Source organism: Salvia miltiorrhiza, chromosome 6 (genome assembly GCF_028751815.1).
Source record: "Salvia miltiorrhiza cultivar Shanhuang (shh) chromosome 6, IMPLAD_Smil_shh, whole genome shotgun sequence".
In the NCBI taxonomy this organism is placed as follows: domain Eukaryota; kingdom Viridiplantae; phylum Streptophyta; class Magnoliopsida; order Lamiales; family Lamiaceae; genus Salvia; species Salvia miltiorrhiza.
The window spans coordinates 26,387,493-26,402,415 of record NC_080392.1 but is presented as its reverse complement, the minus strand read 5'-3'; the positions used below and the strand labels follow the sequence as shown (position 1 = coordinate 26,402,415).

The following is a 14,923-nucleotide window of genomic DNA, read 5'->3' as shown; positions in this document are numbered from 1 at the left end:
GATCATTGCAGACGATCGCGAGGCCGCAAGCTCGGCACCGCGACCACAGAGGGAAGACACGGCCGGGTCTGAGGGTTTTACGCTGCAGGACGTTGCGAAGTTTGGGCAGCATAAGGAGGTCATAATACAATCTGCCGTGGTTCCGTCCATGGACATGGTAGATGATTCTGCATCTCGGTTGGTCATTGAGCCTACACATTCTAATCAGGAGGAGTTGGCTAGTCGTATTAGCAAATTAGAGGAGCAGGTTAGTCAGGGGATGCAAATGCTCGTTGACAACCCTAAGCGTCGACCGGGTCGACCTAAAAAGGGGATGGAACGTCCGCAAGATCCACCGAATCCGATTGACAGTATCAAAAGTCGGCTCAGGAATAAGGGCGCCGCTTCAGACGCAGCTCGAGCTATGTCGGCTGTGGTTTCTAAGAGATGGGGAGATATGCTGGACGACGAAGATTTCTTCTACGAGGACGATCAATTCTTCTCTTAGTCTTGCTGGCTCGCACTCATGTCAATGCCCCTGCTGTCTCAGGCGTTGCTTTTGCTTTCTCTCTGGCGCTTGGTCTCTCTAGCGCTTCATCTCTCTGGCGCTCGATCTCTCTGGCGCTTGACCTCTTCTGGAGCGACTTCTCTGCTCAGGAGCGACTTCGCCGCTCTGGAGCGACTTCTCTACTTTGACGCCTTGACTCCTCTGGTGCCTTGACTTCTCTGGCGCCTTGACTCCTCTGGCGCCTTGACTCCTCTGGCGCCTTGACTTCTTTGGCGCCTCGATTCCTCTGGCGCCTTGATTCCTCTGGCGCCTCGACTCCTCTGACGCCTCGATTCCTCTGGCGCCTTGTCTCCTCTGGCGCCTCGACTCCTCTGGCGCCTCGACTCTTCTGGCGCCGCGACTCCTCTGGCGCCTTGACCCCTCTGGCGCCTTGACTCCTCTGGCACCTCGTCTCTTCTGGCGCCTTGACTCCTCTGGCGCCTTGATTCCTCTGGCGCCTCGACTCCTATGGCGCCTTGTCTCCTCTGGCACCTCGACTCCTCTGGCGCCTGCGGTCCCGTCTTTTGTTCGTTCTTGTTGTTTTCCTTTTCCTTACGCTTGGGTTTTTTGTCTTTTTCTTATTTTGGTTTTTCCGGACCTTCCTTGTTTGCGTCTGTGCTCTCAAGGGCTTTTGTTTTTCTTCAATAAAATTTATATTTCAGCTATATAAATGAAACTATTATGCTATAAAAATTGTTGGGGGTACGTCCAACAACTACGGATAAGGACGTCGGGGTCGTCCTGGACGGTGGGCACTAGCAACCTGAAACCACAAACACGTTAGAGCCCTTCTAGGAACACTGGTGGGGGTGTTGATGGAAGGGCCTCCGACGCTCAAGTCAATAACAGTATAAGAAATCGTATCGAAAAGAATTGAAATATATTGAATAAAACGACTAGATCGGATCGATCAGGTTGGTGGAGTAGAGAATCGTTCAGCAATCAGCCAGGGTCGCCGAGGCGTCCTGGATCAACTGGTTGCCGGGATCTCCTGGATTGAGAGCGTGGAAGCGGAGTAATGCCAGTGAGGAGAGAAGGTGGAGAGATCGTGCTAGAGCGTGAATGATTGGATCGGTCGAGTGGCCTAGTTAATTTTCTTATATACTGTGGTATCTCGACGACTAGGGTTTTTTTGGGACCTCCGTGAAACCCTAGTTGTTCCGATATTTACGGGATCGTCTCCTTGACTTGCCTTCTCCCTCTAAGTCGCTGCCTATTGGGCTTTAATGACTTGGCGTATGGGACAAATTAATTGGAATTAACTCAATTTTTTGACTGGGTTGATTATTTGGACTACGAATATTTATTTAAATGGGTAATACGAATTTTGCCATTACAAAAATAACACTATATTGTTCTACAAATGACACTATATAAAAATGACACTAACACTATTATAAATGATACTATATATTTATAATAAAAATGACATTAGCATATTATATAAATAAAAAAAGCATTTCCTTCTCCACTCTATATACCAAACACATTCATTGTTACAATTAGGGCTGCCACATTCGTTGTGTGTGCTCGTGTTTTGTGAAAGAGATCCGTGAGGAAAGAATCTGCGTCTACAGTGTAGGATTTTTTATTAGTTGTTCCGGGTCGGGTCAGACATGGATTTCAGATTTGAACAGGGTACAACCCGGGTATACGGTGCAGCCGGTGTACACAAGATTTTGTGTGGGAGAAATTAGGGGCGTGAGATAATCCACATTTCCTCATTTTTCCATTCAAATATGAAATGAAATATAACATCCACAAAACCAGACTCACAGATATGAAGGCGGGCGGTGGAGTGGTGTTCGGAGTTCCACGCGCCTCCGCAGTTGTCTTTTCCCATCGCTGCCCCACCATTCGCTGCTACTCCTCATCTTTTCCGGGTATGTTAATTAACTGTACGTCTAATTTTATTCAAAAAGCACAATTTATGGCTGCTCCCGCGCACTTTACACGCACTCGTGTGTCTTTCTAAATGCAGACCATGCTTCGTTCATAAAAGATGTCGCCGCCGCAAAACCGCCGGAGCATTTGAATCAGCTTCTTAGAATACTTCAGGTCAGAGGTATGTTCTTATCAGTTATCACTATATCTTTGGCAGTTTTTGATCATCGAGCTTAAGATATGAAAATATTTTAACTAGCTTTAATTCATGATTATAAATAGAATTGCGCTGTTCAAATTTATTCTTACTTCAAAATTATTCGAGCTTTTGTAAATTTTCAAATTGAATGGCTTTTCAATTTTGGCAATTCAACGTTCGTTTCATTCGTGTAATTCAAATCCAGAGTTGGATTTTGAAAAAATTGTTACTTGTACATTATAGTACTTTACTTTGTTGTATTTTAGGTGTATCATAACTTTTTCTCTGTATTTTTGAGAAAGTGGTTAGGTTGCTCCTCATTACCATTACTATAGCTATATACTTAAAATGGTTATTGATAAATATGTATTGTATTTATTACAAAATTAAACTGTTGACATATTCCAAAAATGCAAATGGTTGCAATGAAACTTTTTGTGATCCGGATCTATTTGGTTAGTTTGTTTGCTTTCAAGGATGATGCCAAGAAAGGATTTATTTTTTTAAATAGAAATACTTGTTACAAATTATTTTTAAGACTATAATTAGTTTGAATTGATTGATTTTACTTGACATCTGCTGCTTACATTGCTTTTATATTTTCATTTTCAATCAAATGCAAACTTTTGTAAATAATGGTTTCTTATTATTATAATAACATATATATTCTTGATTACAAACTTTTCTTAGTAATAACTTAATTATTACATGTCTTACTTCAATAATTTGAATTGGATAGTGAAACTGAAATCATGATAGTTTCATGGTTATTACCGAACCCAAGATATCATATTCATAGATAACTTTACTTTCTTCCCCCCCTCAAAAAAAAAAAAAACTTTACTTTCTTCCCATCCAAATGAGCCTTTAATGTGTGCTTGAGAAGCTACACCAGTTGAACTAAACTAGATGTACATATATTGTAGAATTGGTCACGCTTATATATGTTAACGGAATGGATAGTGCCTATCAGGGATAGCAAGAAATTTCAGAAATGACAGTGTATCATGGGTGGTGTTGAAGTTTCATAAGCTGCTAGTGGATTTTCATGATTAGAAAGTTTGACTAATTGTCTGGGAAGGTTTTGTTTGGTCCTTAGTGAGTTGTACAAGTTGGAATCTTTTTCTTTGTGCCTTGGGTTAAATGACAATCTCGATTGGTCCTTAGTCCTTGTCGTCTTTGTTTTGGCGGTATGGTGTCGAGTAGAACCCCTGAATTAATGTATACGTGCTATTGTTGTACTTGTGGTAAAACTTTGAGCATCATTAGTGAAAGTAGAGTTCGTCAGGTTTTCATTTATACCATTAAGTTGATTATCTAGAAACTTGTGAACATTGCTAAGGATCATGCAGCGTGATAGAAGAAATGTAGAAAAAGAATTTCTGATTTGAATTATTGCAAATTCGCTGTGCTATGACTGTGAAATTCTGAAATATATACAAAGGGAAAACTGCTAAGAGCCTAAGAGGCTAGTGACTGGGAAAACATAAACCTATAACTAATAAAATTGCTAACTCGACTTTGAGGTAGTTAAAACTACAGATGTTTCAGCCAGCTTTCTTCGACTCCATCTACTCGATGCAATTCATCATAATGTTAATACAGCATTAAGTTCTATATGGATGAGATCAATTGACTTTATGTTTTATCTCTATGGATATATTCTTTGACTGTACAATCACGAGTGTGAAAAGGATTTTCATTCTTGAGGATGTCAGGAGCAAACTGAGATGCTCTCAATCTCAATTGAAACTTGCTTGGTGGTTTATATGTGAACAGAAACCTTAGCTTTTGGCTGTGGCTAAATGAACGACTGAATCTTGTAGAATGTTTGATTATTGAATGCATGTGATGGGATCACATCTGCTTGTAAGAGTAAATAGTGTCAGTTGTCTTTGAAATTTTTGTGATTTCATTAACCACCATAATCTCTTTCAATCTTACACCATAACAGGCGAGCAAATTATTTCTCCGGGGGCAAAGCAAGGTTTGCTTCCACTTGCTGTTCCCCTCTCCAAAAATAACTCAGGTGCATCAATGTGGAAACTTGAGGTTTTTATGGAAAAAAATAATTTTCTTAATATTTTAACATATTTTGCTGATTATAGGTTCTGTAACTGCATTATTGCGATGGCCAACTGCTCCTACTGGGTAATCTCCATTTGTTATAAACAGCTCAATGTTATTATTTTGATTATTAATCTCTCTTTCAAATATACAAGGATGGAGATGCCAGTAGTAGAGGTTCGTGAATATGGGGTTTGGCTTTTGGCTAAAAATGTGAGTAACCTGTGGATGTTCATGTGTTATGTTAGAGATACATATAATTGAGGAAGTTCTGTGTTGCAATGTTTCACTGTATCTTTTGCTGGTTTGTGTTTGCATAAAAAGCATAATATGCAAACTCTATCTTGCCATTCTCAACAGGTTGAGCAGTATATCAAGAGAATCTTAGTGGAAGAAGATGTAAAGAGCCCTCAGGAAAGAAATGAGGAGTTATTTTATGCTTCAGTTGATGCGGGAAATAACTTTTATAAGAAGGGTGATTTTGCCGCATCTCAGATTCCAAGCTTAGAGACATATCTTTTGAAGAAGGTAGCCGAAAGAGAGACTTTAATCAATATAAATTGTAGCTTATTTAACAAAGCAATAATTCTTTCCAGGTAGGTTTGTTTCCAGACATAATCGAACGCAAAGTAAAGCAGCATTTCGACAAAGGAGACCATGTAAGATAATTTTGACAAAGCAGCATTTCTGCGTGAACTGGCTTTTATTATGTTTTGGTGATACTCAACACATGCTGGTGTAAGGTCTCAGCTTTGGTGACTGGGGAATTCTATACTAAAAAGGAGCATTTTCCAGGATTCGGGCGGCCCTTTGTGTTTAACGCCGAAGTTCTGCTAAAGTTTGTAATTTTGTTCCTTAACAGTACATTATGACATAAAGCTTTGCCGACCTTCAGTGTACTCATTTCATTGTACGCTTTTGTTCTCACACAGAGTTGGACGAACTTTAGAAGCCAAGGATGCCGCAAGGGGTGCTCTGAAATCACCGTGGTGGACACTCGGCTGCAAGTATCAGGTATCTGTCATCAAACTCTCTGCATGTCATTTAGTATTTCATGTTTCCGAGCTCATATTTTATGTCACTTTTCTGGTTATGCTCATTAGGAAGTTGCTGATATAGCTCAATGGGAGGATGAGCAAATTGAGTATATAAAAGAGAAGGTGACAGATGAGGGAAGGCAAGAGGACTTGAAAAAGGGAAAGGAGCCTGCTCAGGTATTGAGTCTTGCAACTCCGATTTTATTGAATGGTGTTTTCTACGGAATTTTTGTTGAAGAATCGACCTACTTCCAGATTGCACTGGACGAAGCTGCTTTCTTATTAGATTTAGCGTCAGTTGAAGGGACCTGGGATGCATGTGTGGAGAGAGTTGCTGAGTGTTACAAGCAGGCTGCATTTGATGATATTGCCACTTTTATTCTTTACAGAGATTAGTTTTCTACATCTAAGCTATTTTGGCATTTATTTTATGTTTCGAGTTTTAAGCTGGCAGTCAGCCAGTTTTCCTCAATTCTGTGAAACATGCTTGAGAAAAGTACTCTAGTTGTTGAAGTAAACCAAAGTGACCAAAAGTTTCTGAAGAGCCTCTTACAGATTTTGATTTCCTAACACATTACGTTGCACACATGCATCTCGCTCTTTCTCCCGTGAGTATTATTAGATGGCCTTAATCATAATTTGTGTCCTAAACTTTCAACATTTTCCAAAAGATGTTCTCAACTTACGTTTTCACTTCAGAAACCCCCAAAATTGGAAAAAGTTTGATTTATGTCCCGTCTTACATAACCTGACGACAAAATGATGAGTCACTTCGCCAGATTCTTAGGGTTTAGGGTTTTATGACTTTTTTTTGCAATTTTATATTGAATTATGCATATTATGGCGAGTTGACTCATTATTCCGTCGCCAGATTCTATAAGGCGGGACATAAATCAAACTTTTTCCTTAGTTGAGGGTTTTTGAAGTGAAAACGTAAGTTGGGGACATTTTTTTAGAAAGCGTTGAACGTTGAGGACACAAACTATAATTAACCCTTATTATATTTATGTTGTACAACAAATAATAAATTATCAGCAGACCAAGATATTGTATTCACAAGCGGCGTTTCTACTACAGAGTTGCACAAAAATTCCCAGCAGTGGCAGCACTGATATATGGGTATTCTTAAACTTCTCTCTTCACTCTCATCTTTATTTTGAGTTGTTTATATTCAATCAATGTGTCTAGTGGCTAAATTTACAGCAAGATATACAAAAATATTCAAGCCTTTGTCAAGACTTCACCCTCTATATAGTCTGTGGAAGAATAATACAACAGGAATAGAAGTTTCATTTTTAGCTCCATTGTCACATTGCAGATTAGGAGAAGAGTGTTTTCTTTCTGTCACCTTTCTTTTGCCACATGAACAACTTCTTCAAAAAATTTCTTCCCTCTTTTTTCTTGCGAGGGACAATAGCCATGGAAACATTTGCTTTTATGTTTACCTCGCCTTTGATACCATCGGGATCCATAAACTTGCTCCACGACTCTGATGCAGCATTAGTACTCACAGTAGAATTGCTGTTTCCATTTTGAATATGATCTGTGGTTGTTGGAGAAGAACCGATTTGATCACTGTCTTCTGCTAGCATGTTATCTAGTAGAGACAATCGCTTGCTAAGGATTCTCGTAGTAGTTGGTGTGCTGGTAATTACATAGTCAGCAGGTGTATGTACAACAGTATCGAACATAGCTGCATCCCTTGGTAAAGCCAATGCCTTCAATTGCTTTCCGAGATTTATGATAGTTTCTTGACACTCGGCCAATTTCTCAGAAGCTACGCTAATCTCCCAATCCTGGCAAATCCAAAGGTAAGTACAAGTTAAGAAGTCGCAGGTTGTTTTTACTCTTTAAGCTACTAAGACAAACAAATTTCCTGAAGTTCAAAGTCGTGAGAGGTACATCTAGTGCAAAGTTATTCTCTTCTAAGACTATTGGTACCTTTTTTTTATCTGGGATGAGCCTCTCATTAATATCTTGTTAATGTGGCTCATCTCAAGTACAAGACTGTGAATGATATGCAGCAGAATTACACGAATAAATGATGATTACCGATTCTACAAGAGCTGTTTCTTTATATATGTTGCTAATGATAGTGGAACCATAGATACTTATAAATGTTTCTGCATGCCTGAATGACTTGTGGGGTTTTTGAAATTGTGTTTCCTAGAAGAATATGATTGAATTGCAACACCTGTCTATAGTGATCCAAAATTGAGATCTTTGCATATCAATTGTACTTGGGAATGTTGAACAATGGATGGCATAGACTTACATCTCGAAGTTGCTTTTCACAGGGTTTTCCATCATCCTCACCTCCGTTGCTTCTCTTGCTGAAAGGGCAAAGTAAGAAAAAGAAAGCTCAAATGCGTTTACAAAGAAGATTATAATAAAATGTACCTTTTTGGCCGCGTCACTTGGTTACTGCATGTTTCTTCCCGTCTCTCAACAGAGTTGCTCTTATCTTCCAGATCAGTCTTCGGACATGATATTTTTTCGCAAGTGTTTATCTGTTCATGATTACCGTCCATGAAATTGGTCTCCAGGTCCTCTGTCATCTTCCCTTTTTTGATTTGATCTCCAATATTTCCCATAGATTGCAGGGCAGCTTCCTTCTCGGGTTGATTCTCGAAAGATTCAGCCTTGAAGATTGGTGATTGAGCTCTCCCTTGAAAATCAGAAGTTGACAAATCTGTATTTGCTGGTTCGATAATCAACTTTTTGGCCTCTTCTCTTTGGATGCTTACTCCACTATCAAAGTCGCTTTCACTCCTTGATTCATCCCACTCCAGACGACTCCTCATTGCATCCTTCATGCTCGAAACATCTTGAAGGGAAAAGCAGTGGTTCATCACCCAGTCCAAAGTAGAAGCTACAATCTGAACAAACTGTTCCAGATTGGCTTTTCCATTCAGCAATTCATTGCAAGTTTGGAAAATCTGTTGCAGAACTTCAGATAGTTCAGCTGATTTCCATTGAAACACTCGGACCATGTAGCCTGTTGCCGTTGTCAAACTCTTGTATGGTAAACGCTTATCATCCTCTGCCACACCATTATCTTGAGGTAATATATTTATCCCTTCAAGTAGCTCAAGAATCTTGCTTATCTGTATGCTCACATTACTCTCCAATTTCCGATCAGTCTCATTTGCAGTTGAGATGTCATTTGCAATTCCTGTATCTGATGCTTGTTCTAGGTTGAAAGATTTATTTGAGGCTTGCCTGCTTACTTTTGGGGAATGTGTTGTTGCATCAAGATGGCTTCGACTGCATTTTTTGTTAAAATACATAGAGTCCGAGCTATTATGCTTCAAAGCAGCCTTCATATCCTCCAATACTTCACGAGGGCTTATTTTCAATGCTTTGCAGTACTCTAAAAGCATCTTCAGCAAGTCATCCAGCCGCTTGGGAAATCTGTCGGCTGAAGTGGTTTCAGACTGAATATCCTGGTCTGAAGCCAAAGCTTCTGATCCATTGCTATTAACTGGAACCATCTCACTAGCAACTATTGGCAACAAATGCCCTCCAGAGGGGCCATTACCTTCCTCAGAGGAATGATGGGAACTTGTGGCCGGATAATCAATACTAACTATGGCCAACTTTTCCATCTCAGCAAAGTCATTCAAGAGATTCATCTCTGGAGTTTCCATGTATCTGTTCGATGGCGTGCCCGACTGCTTCTCATTTCTGTAATGCTCAAGCTCTGGTGCCCAAGACTCTGCACAGCTATCTTTGTCATCACTTCCCAAATCAGACAGTGCTGCCAGTAACTGCTCCTTCTTGAACACTCCATCTTGTGCATCGCCCTGGGATGACCTAGACGCTGCACGATCATACGTGTTGCTGGAAAACTGGGATTGGCTTGATTTCTTGTTAAGTGCATACTGAAGACTTCTGTTCTGTTCTTCCATTCTAAGAAGCTGCTCAGTCAGAAGATTGATCCTTGTCTCAGCTGCTGCATCATCAACATGAAAGTCGGCCGAACTAATCATGTAATAATTTGATCTTTTTCTTCTAGTTCCAGCTTGATCCTTTCCGAGCATTTCGACTTCATTCTTCATTTTTGTCAAGGCTGCAGGGCCGGGCAACCGTCTGCGCACAAGGAGACGCAGCCTTTGACACTCGGACTCTAGTTTGGCAACTTTCTTCATGCTCTCTTGGTGTTGCTTCTGAGCTATGTCCGCTGTGCGGCGATTGAATTCAGTTTCCTCGTTCCGAATGTCAAGTTCCTTCTCAAGAACACGAAACTCGTAGCTGAGCGAAGCCTTTTCTTTCTCAGAGGAATCTACTCTCAGCACAAGGGCATGCAGATCAGCTTCGACCTGAGTTGTATACTTGCTTAAGTCTTGAATGGTCTTTTCCTTTGATGATAGAGAATTACGGAGTTGGGAATTTTCGGATTCTAATCGAGCAATCCTCTTGCCAGTTTCTGCTAGCTTCCCGTTCAGAGCAGTCCGTTGCTTCTCAAACTCTTCTGATGTCTTGATCACAGCTCCGTGAATTCGTCTCTCTTGATCTTCTCGCACATAGTGTAGCTGCTGCATACATTCCTTGAGCGCCGCATCCAAGTGCCTTATTCTCTCTTCCGAAGCAGTTTTCTGCTGTAGCGTGTTGTCGAGGTCTTTCTTCAAAGAAATGGCGTCCCTCTTGCCTTTCTCCCACCCTGTGGTTTCATTCATTAACACACACACACACACACACACACACACACAGAGAAGATGATCACCTGCCATAGCTTCTTCCTGTTCAACCTTCACCTGTTACTTGTGCAATGTTATGTTGTGGCTCTATCTCACAAGTTGATGTACCTGAAGAAACATTGAATTGTATGGTTTATATAACTGCAGAAATGGAACGTTATGAATAAAAATGAATGTTACACTTTCAATGGTGTTTACTCGTATAAGGACATGTTAACAGGCTTAGGGTTAATGAAAGGGTTAATTGACTACAAATGAATGAATTATATCTACATTAGTAGGCACTCCCGTGCGATAAATGGGCCGTGATATATTTTATTATTTTTAAATTTTTAAACTATTTAAAAATATTAAAATATCATTATTTATGAGTTAGATTCATTGGTAAAAAAAATTATGTTAATTTAAATATTAATATTTAATTTAAAATAGTGTATAATAATATTATCATCTTAATGAGTATAATATTAAATTTAATGAGTATTGTGTAATAATAATTAAATACGTATAGTAATAGTTAAACTTAAAGATTGTAAAGCGAAAAATTGAAGTTAGTTGAATTTTGAGAAAATAACACTAAATATATAACAAAAGTAATAGTATTGTTTAATATAACAATTTTGGGCTCTTTAAATTTCAAATTATATTATTATTAAAAGTTCATATCTAAATAGCCAACTAAATTAAAAAAATAAGGAAAAATATGAATAATATAAAAGAAAAATATAACAAAACATATGATTATGTGAATAAATAAAAATTTAATACAATCAATTAAATAAATCTATATAATAATATTTAAATGCTAATTTTTAGATATATAAGTAATTTTTTATTTACAAATTCAAATTAAAATTAATACAAAATTCATTCTCCTTATTGCATTAAAAATTATTTTAATTTAAAAATATTTAGATTTAAAATAATTATAAATTAACAATCATATAAACTTATTTTTTCACCAACTAACAAAAATAAAATGAAAAAAAGACTATGATGTTTAACATTATAGATAAATGATGAAACAAAGATTAATTTTGGTATTTTAAACAATCATAACTTATTTGTTTCAAATTTATTTTTAATAACTTTTACATCAAATTAATAATTTTCTCGTAATCTTCAATTTAACATCCTTATTTTTCATGATCGAAGTTAATGAGTTTTTAGAAAAGAATTAAATAGAAAAAAAGAGAGAAAATTTTGGTGGGAAAAATTAAGATGAGAGAGAAAATTTGGAGGTGAAAAACTCCTAGCATCCGTCTACGAAATGTTGTCCTAAGTGAGGGAAGCACGAGTTTTAAGAAAAAATATTTTGTTTATTTATTGAATGGTGAAAGGGGTCCACGAATAAAGAAAAGTAGAAAAAATTAATTAAATTAGTGAGTGGAGAATGAAGCCCACATGTTAATGAGTGGAGAAAGGGACCCACCGTCTCTCAAATATCTTTATCTCTTTTTATTTTGGTCTGTCCCCAAAACATCTATCTTCCTAACCTAATTTTGAAAATAATTGCACTCACTGTTACTCTTACAATCTTCATTTTTTGTGAGATCCATTCTCCACTCATCTAATACACAACTAATTTTTATTAAAACCAGTGTCACCTTCCTTAGGAAGATGTTTGGGGGGACAGAGGAAGTACTAAAGTTTAAATATAGATTAGGACAATTTTTTATAGACGGATCAAAATGGTAAATTATGACAACATTTCATGGACAGAGGAAGTATTATATATAGATTTTGATTTTTAATCAAAATTTTATTGATAAAAAAATACATAATTTTCAACTTTTTGGAATTTCATGCGAATTAAAATTCTAGCAATACTTTGCCTTACATGTAAGTGAAAAGTTAATTATAAAGTCATTCAGAAGATTCTAATAATTGGTGATTTTCTTTGGAATTCTGTTTTGGATTGAATTACAAAAGGTTAATATATTTTTTAATATTGGTAAAAATTTAAAATTTAAGTATAATTGATCTATTTATGGGCAATTAATCTTTAATGACTATACACTTTAATTTCAGGTGAAAATAGCGAGGATATACTCATTTTGATAAACAAAAGGCAAGAAATACCCACATTAAAAATTAAAACATTAATTTTAACTCAAAGTTTTACCTATAGTTCAATGTTATTTCTCTAGCTATACTACATTAAAAAAATAATATTTATTTTGAAATCAATTTCAAATTAATTTTAAAATTGAATCAATAATATTCAAAATCAGTTTAATTTAAAATAGATGATATTCAATTAATCGTCACTAAATCTTTTAATTCTTAGAGGAATGTCACTAACCATTTTTTAGTGAAGACAACCACTAATCATAAATTTACATAATTTAATACTCCATCCATCCCTAAAAATTGTAACCTTATTACTACGTTGCTACGTCTTAAAAATTATGATCAACCTTATGCCCACTTACTATTTACAAAAACAAAAACAAAAAAAAAAAAACTTCTATATAATTTCTTTAATTAAAATCCAGTGCACATGTCTTTCTTAATTCTAAACCTATCTATTACACTAATCCTAAACCTATTAATCTCACCCACTACTCCTTATTTTAAGATGAATAAATTTATATAAAAAATTAACTCATGGTATTTAAAATTAAAAATTATATGTGTTTATAAAATATTCATAATTGTAGGCAATCTTAATTGAAACTAATTCAATATTATATTATATATTTATATACGACCTTCTAATTGGTTGATTCTAATAAATCAATAACGAATCTATAATTTTCAGCTCATTTGTGTATCGTTAGGAAAAATTTTAGCCCATTCATATTTTCAGCCCATTTGTCTATAATCTATACTATTACTATGTAGCGTCGGAAAATAAATTTAATTTACATTATAAATTTCAACACCTAATCAAAGAACTAATCTAATAAGAATTGTTCTATGAAAACGTGGAATTGAAAGAATATTTAATAATCTTCAAATCTTATCAATTTGATTCACCAAAAGGGAAGAAAATGAGTTAAATAAAAAACAAGAGATATTAGTAAAATCAAGAAAACAATCCACAAATCAGGATCTAAGGTAACAAAATGTGCAAAACGGCAAAACCTACCAACCCACAAAGTATTTAAAACCGAATTTTGAACAGTAAACACAAATTAAATAATTGCAAATGTTGCTTCAAATTAACAGGACAATAAGATCTCAACCGAATTCAAATGTTGAGGTTTTTACTACTTCTGGTTGATCAAGAAATGACGTGGCAAGTGAGTCCAAAATTTGGTAAGTTGATAAAAATAAAAGGCTAGAAAATAAAAACGGAAAAACAGATAATACATATACTAATAGAATTTTAAGTACCTATTTGATACGAGTTCATCACTTTAATTAATACAGTGGTATATTAGGTAACATTTTCCGCATTTTTTACTTTTAGGCTGCATTAGTTAAAGACATTTTCCGCATTTTTTAGGCTGCATCAGTTAAAAGCTAAAATCCTTCAGCATAGTTCCACGGTTTTATCAATATATATGTCAGTCAAAAAATAGTAGATATATAGTATAATACATGCGTATCTCTAACGAAAATTAAAAACGTATTTCTCTGTAATTAAAAGAACAAGAGATTTGGAATAAATAAATAAATAATTAAGAAACGAACCTCAGTTTCATGCTCCTCTTCTCGTTAACCTATGTTGTTATTTGAAGAATTGTTCTCTTTCCGAGAACAGAGCTGTGGTGGTTTTTTTCTTCTTCTTCAATACCTTGAAGCTGGAACTAGAAAATCGAACAATTAATTTCGGGAGAAAATTCTAATCCACGAATAAATTTCCACAACTTTCTCCAGAAAATATTCAATCTCTGAGTTTCCTACTCTGACACCAGAAAATTTAGAAGAATGGCTACATACATACATCCTAATGTATAACGCAATATTCTTCATATAAAAATCTCTCGACACACGGATTTCCATGCACATAAAAGTTACCCAGCTTTATTCAAAAGCAAAGATGAATCGAAAAGCAGAATGAAATTAGAAAATACGATAAATAAGCTCACGCAAAAAAGTAGATTAAAGCAGAAATCAATTGATTCATAGTAACAGAAATCACATGTTTCCGATGACTCACCGGCTTCCGATCGCTTCTGAGAGAGCAGAGCAACACTACAGCAACTTGCAAATATATAATGTATGTATAGCCATTAACCACTATCTGTATATATGCAGTGGTGAGGGAATGACGTGTAAAGTGAGAGAGGGGTGCGGTGTTGGGTGGGTCGGGTTTGGATGAGCGAGAATACGGATTTCTGCCGGGTTGCTTTGACCCGATGGGTGTCGGATCGGGCGTCAGTATCATTCTGTCACTCTCAGCTTTCTTAACCAATGAAAAATGATGTTAAGTTCAAGAAAAATATAGTAATTAATTTTGGTAGATAAAATTTTTTAATTCTTGGATTTCTTTCGCATCTTATAAATAATTTCATCTTTATTTTCCGATCGACTTTAATTATGAATAATAAATTTATGG

The 14,923-nt window shown here is 36.3% G+C and overlaps 2 protein-coding genes across 4 annotated transcripts; one reads left to right on the top strand and one right to left on the bottom strand.

Moving 5' to 3' along the window:
• The first annotated feature begins 2,041 nt into the window (after positions 1-2,041).
• Positions 2,042-6,255, top strand: LOC130987550 (protein IN CHLOROPLAST ATPASE BIOGENESIS, chloroplastic-like). Its single transcript, XM_057911109.1, has 11 exons — positions 2,042-2,409; positions 2,508-2,591; positions 4,564-4,638; positions 4,718-4,760; positions 4,832-4,889; positions 5,037-5,204; positions 5,273-5,335; positions 5,420-5,514; positions 5,609-5,690; positions 5,780-5,890; positions 5,969-6,255. Exons 1-11 carry the CDS (start codon positions 2,271-2,273, stop codon positions 6,107-6,109), a joined length of 1,059 nt encoding a protein of 352 aa, XP_057767092.1. The 5' UTR covers positions 2,042-2,270; the 3' UTR covers positions 6,110-6,255.
• Positions 6,256-6,827: 572 nt separating this feature from the next.
• On the bottom strand, positions 6,828-14,604 carry LOC130987548 (filament-like plant protein 7). 3 transcript variants are annotated; one of them, XM_057911106.1, is made up of 6 exons: positions 14,525-14,604; positions 14,056-14,171; positions 10,440-10,521; positions 8,114-10,376; positions 7,989-8,046; positions 6,828-7,509 (listed from the first exon to the last, which is right to left on the bottom strand). In XM_057911106.1, exons 3-6 carry the CDS (start codon positions 10,444-10,446, stop codon positions 7,033-7,035), a joined length of 2,805 nt encoding a protein of 934 aa, XP_057767089.1. In that variant the 5' UTR covers positions 10,447-10,521; positions 14,056-14,171; positions 14,525-14,604; the 3' UTR covers positions 6,828-7,032. The 3 variants fall into 3 exon arrangements, with proteins under 3 accessions (XP_057767089.1, XP_057767090.1, XP_057767091.1); XM_057911107.1 differs by having other exon boundaries at positions 14,056-14,165; XM_057911108.1 differs by having other exon boundaries at positions 10,440-10,545; positions 14,056-14,165; positions 14,525-14,602.
• Between the last annotated feature and the right edge of the window lie 319 nt (positions 14,605-14,923).

Excerpts from the sequence above, each read along its gene's own strand:
- LOC130987550 (XM_057911109.1), top strand. The coding sequence starts at position 2,271 with ATGAAATATAACATCCACAAAACCAGACTCACAGATATGAAGGCGGGC. Across the intron at positions 4,639-4,717 it reads CCTCTCCAAAAATAACTCAG|GTTCTGTAACTGCATTATTG; the intron begins GTGCATCAATGT and ends TGCTGATTATAG. Across the intron at positions 4,761-4,831 it reads TGGCCAACTGCTCCTACTGG|GATGGAGATGCCAGTAGTAG; the intron begins GTAATCTCCATT and ends CAAATATACAAG.
- LOC130987548 (XM_057911106.1), bottom strand. Across the intron at positions 8,047-8,113 it reads CAAGTGACGCGGCCAAAAAG|CAAGAGAAGCAACGGAGGTG; the intron begins GTACATTTTATT and ends TTGCCCTTTCAG. Across the intron at positions 7,510-7,988 it reads GTGAAAAGCAACTTCGAGAT|GATTGGGAGATTAGCGTAGC; the intron begins GTAAGTCTATGC and ends TGGATTTGCCAG.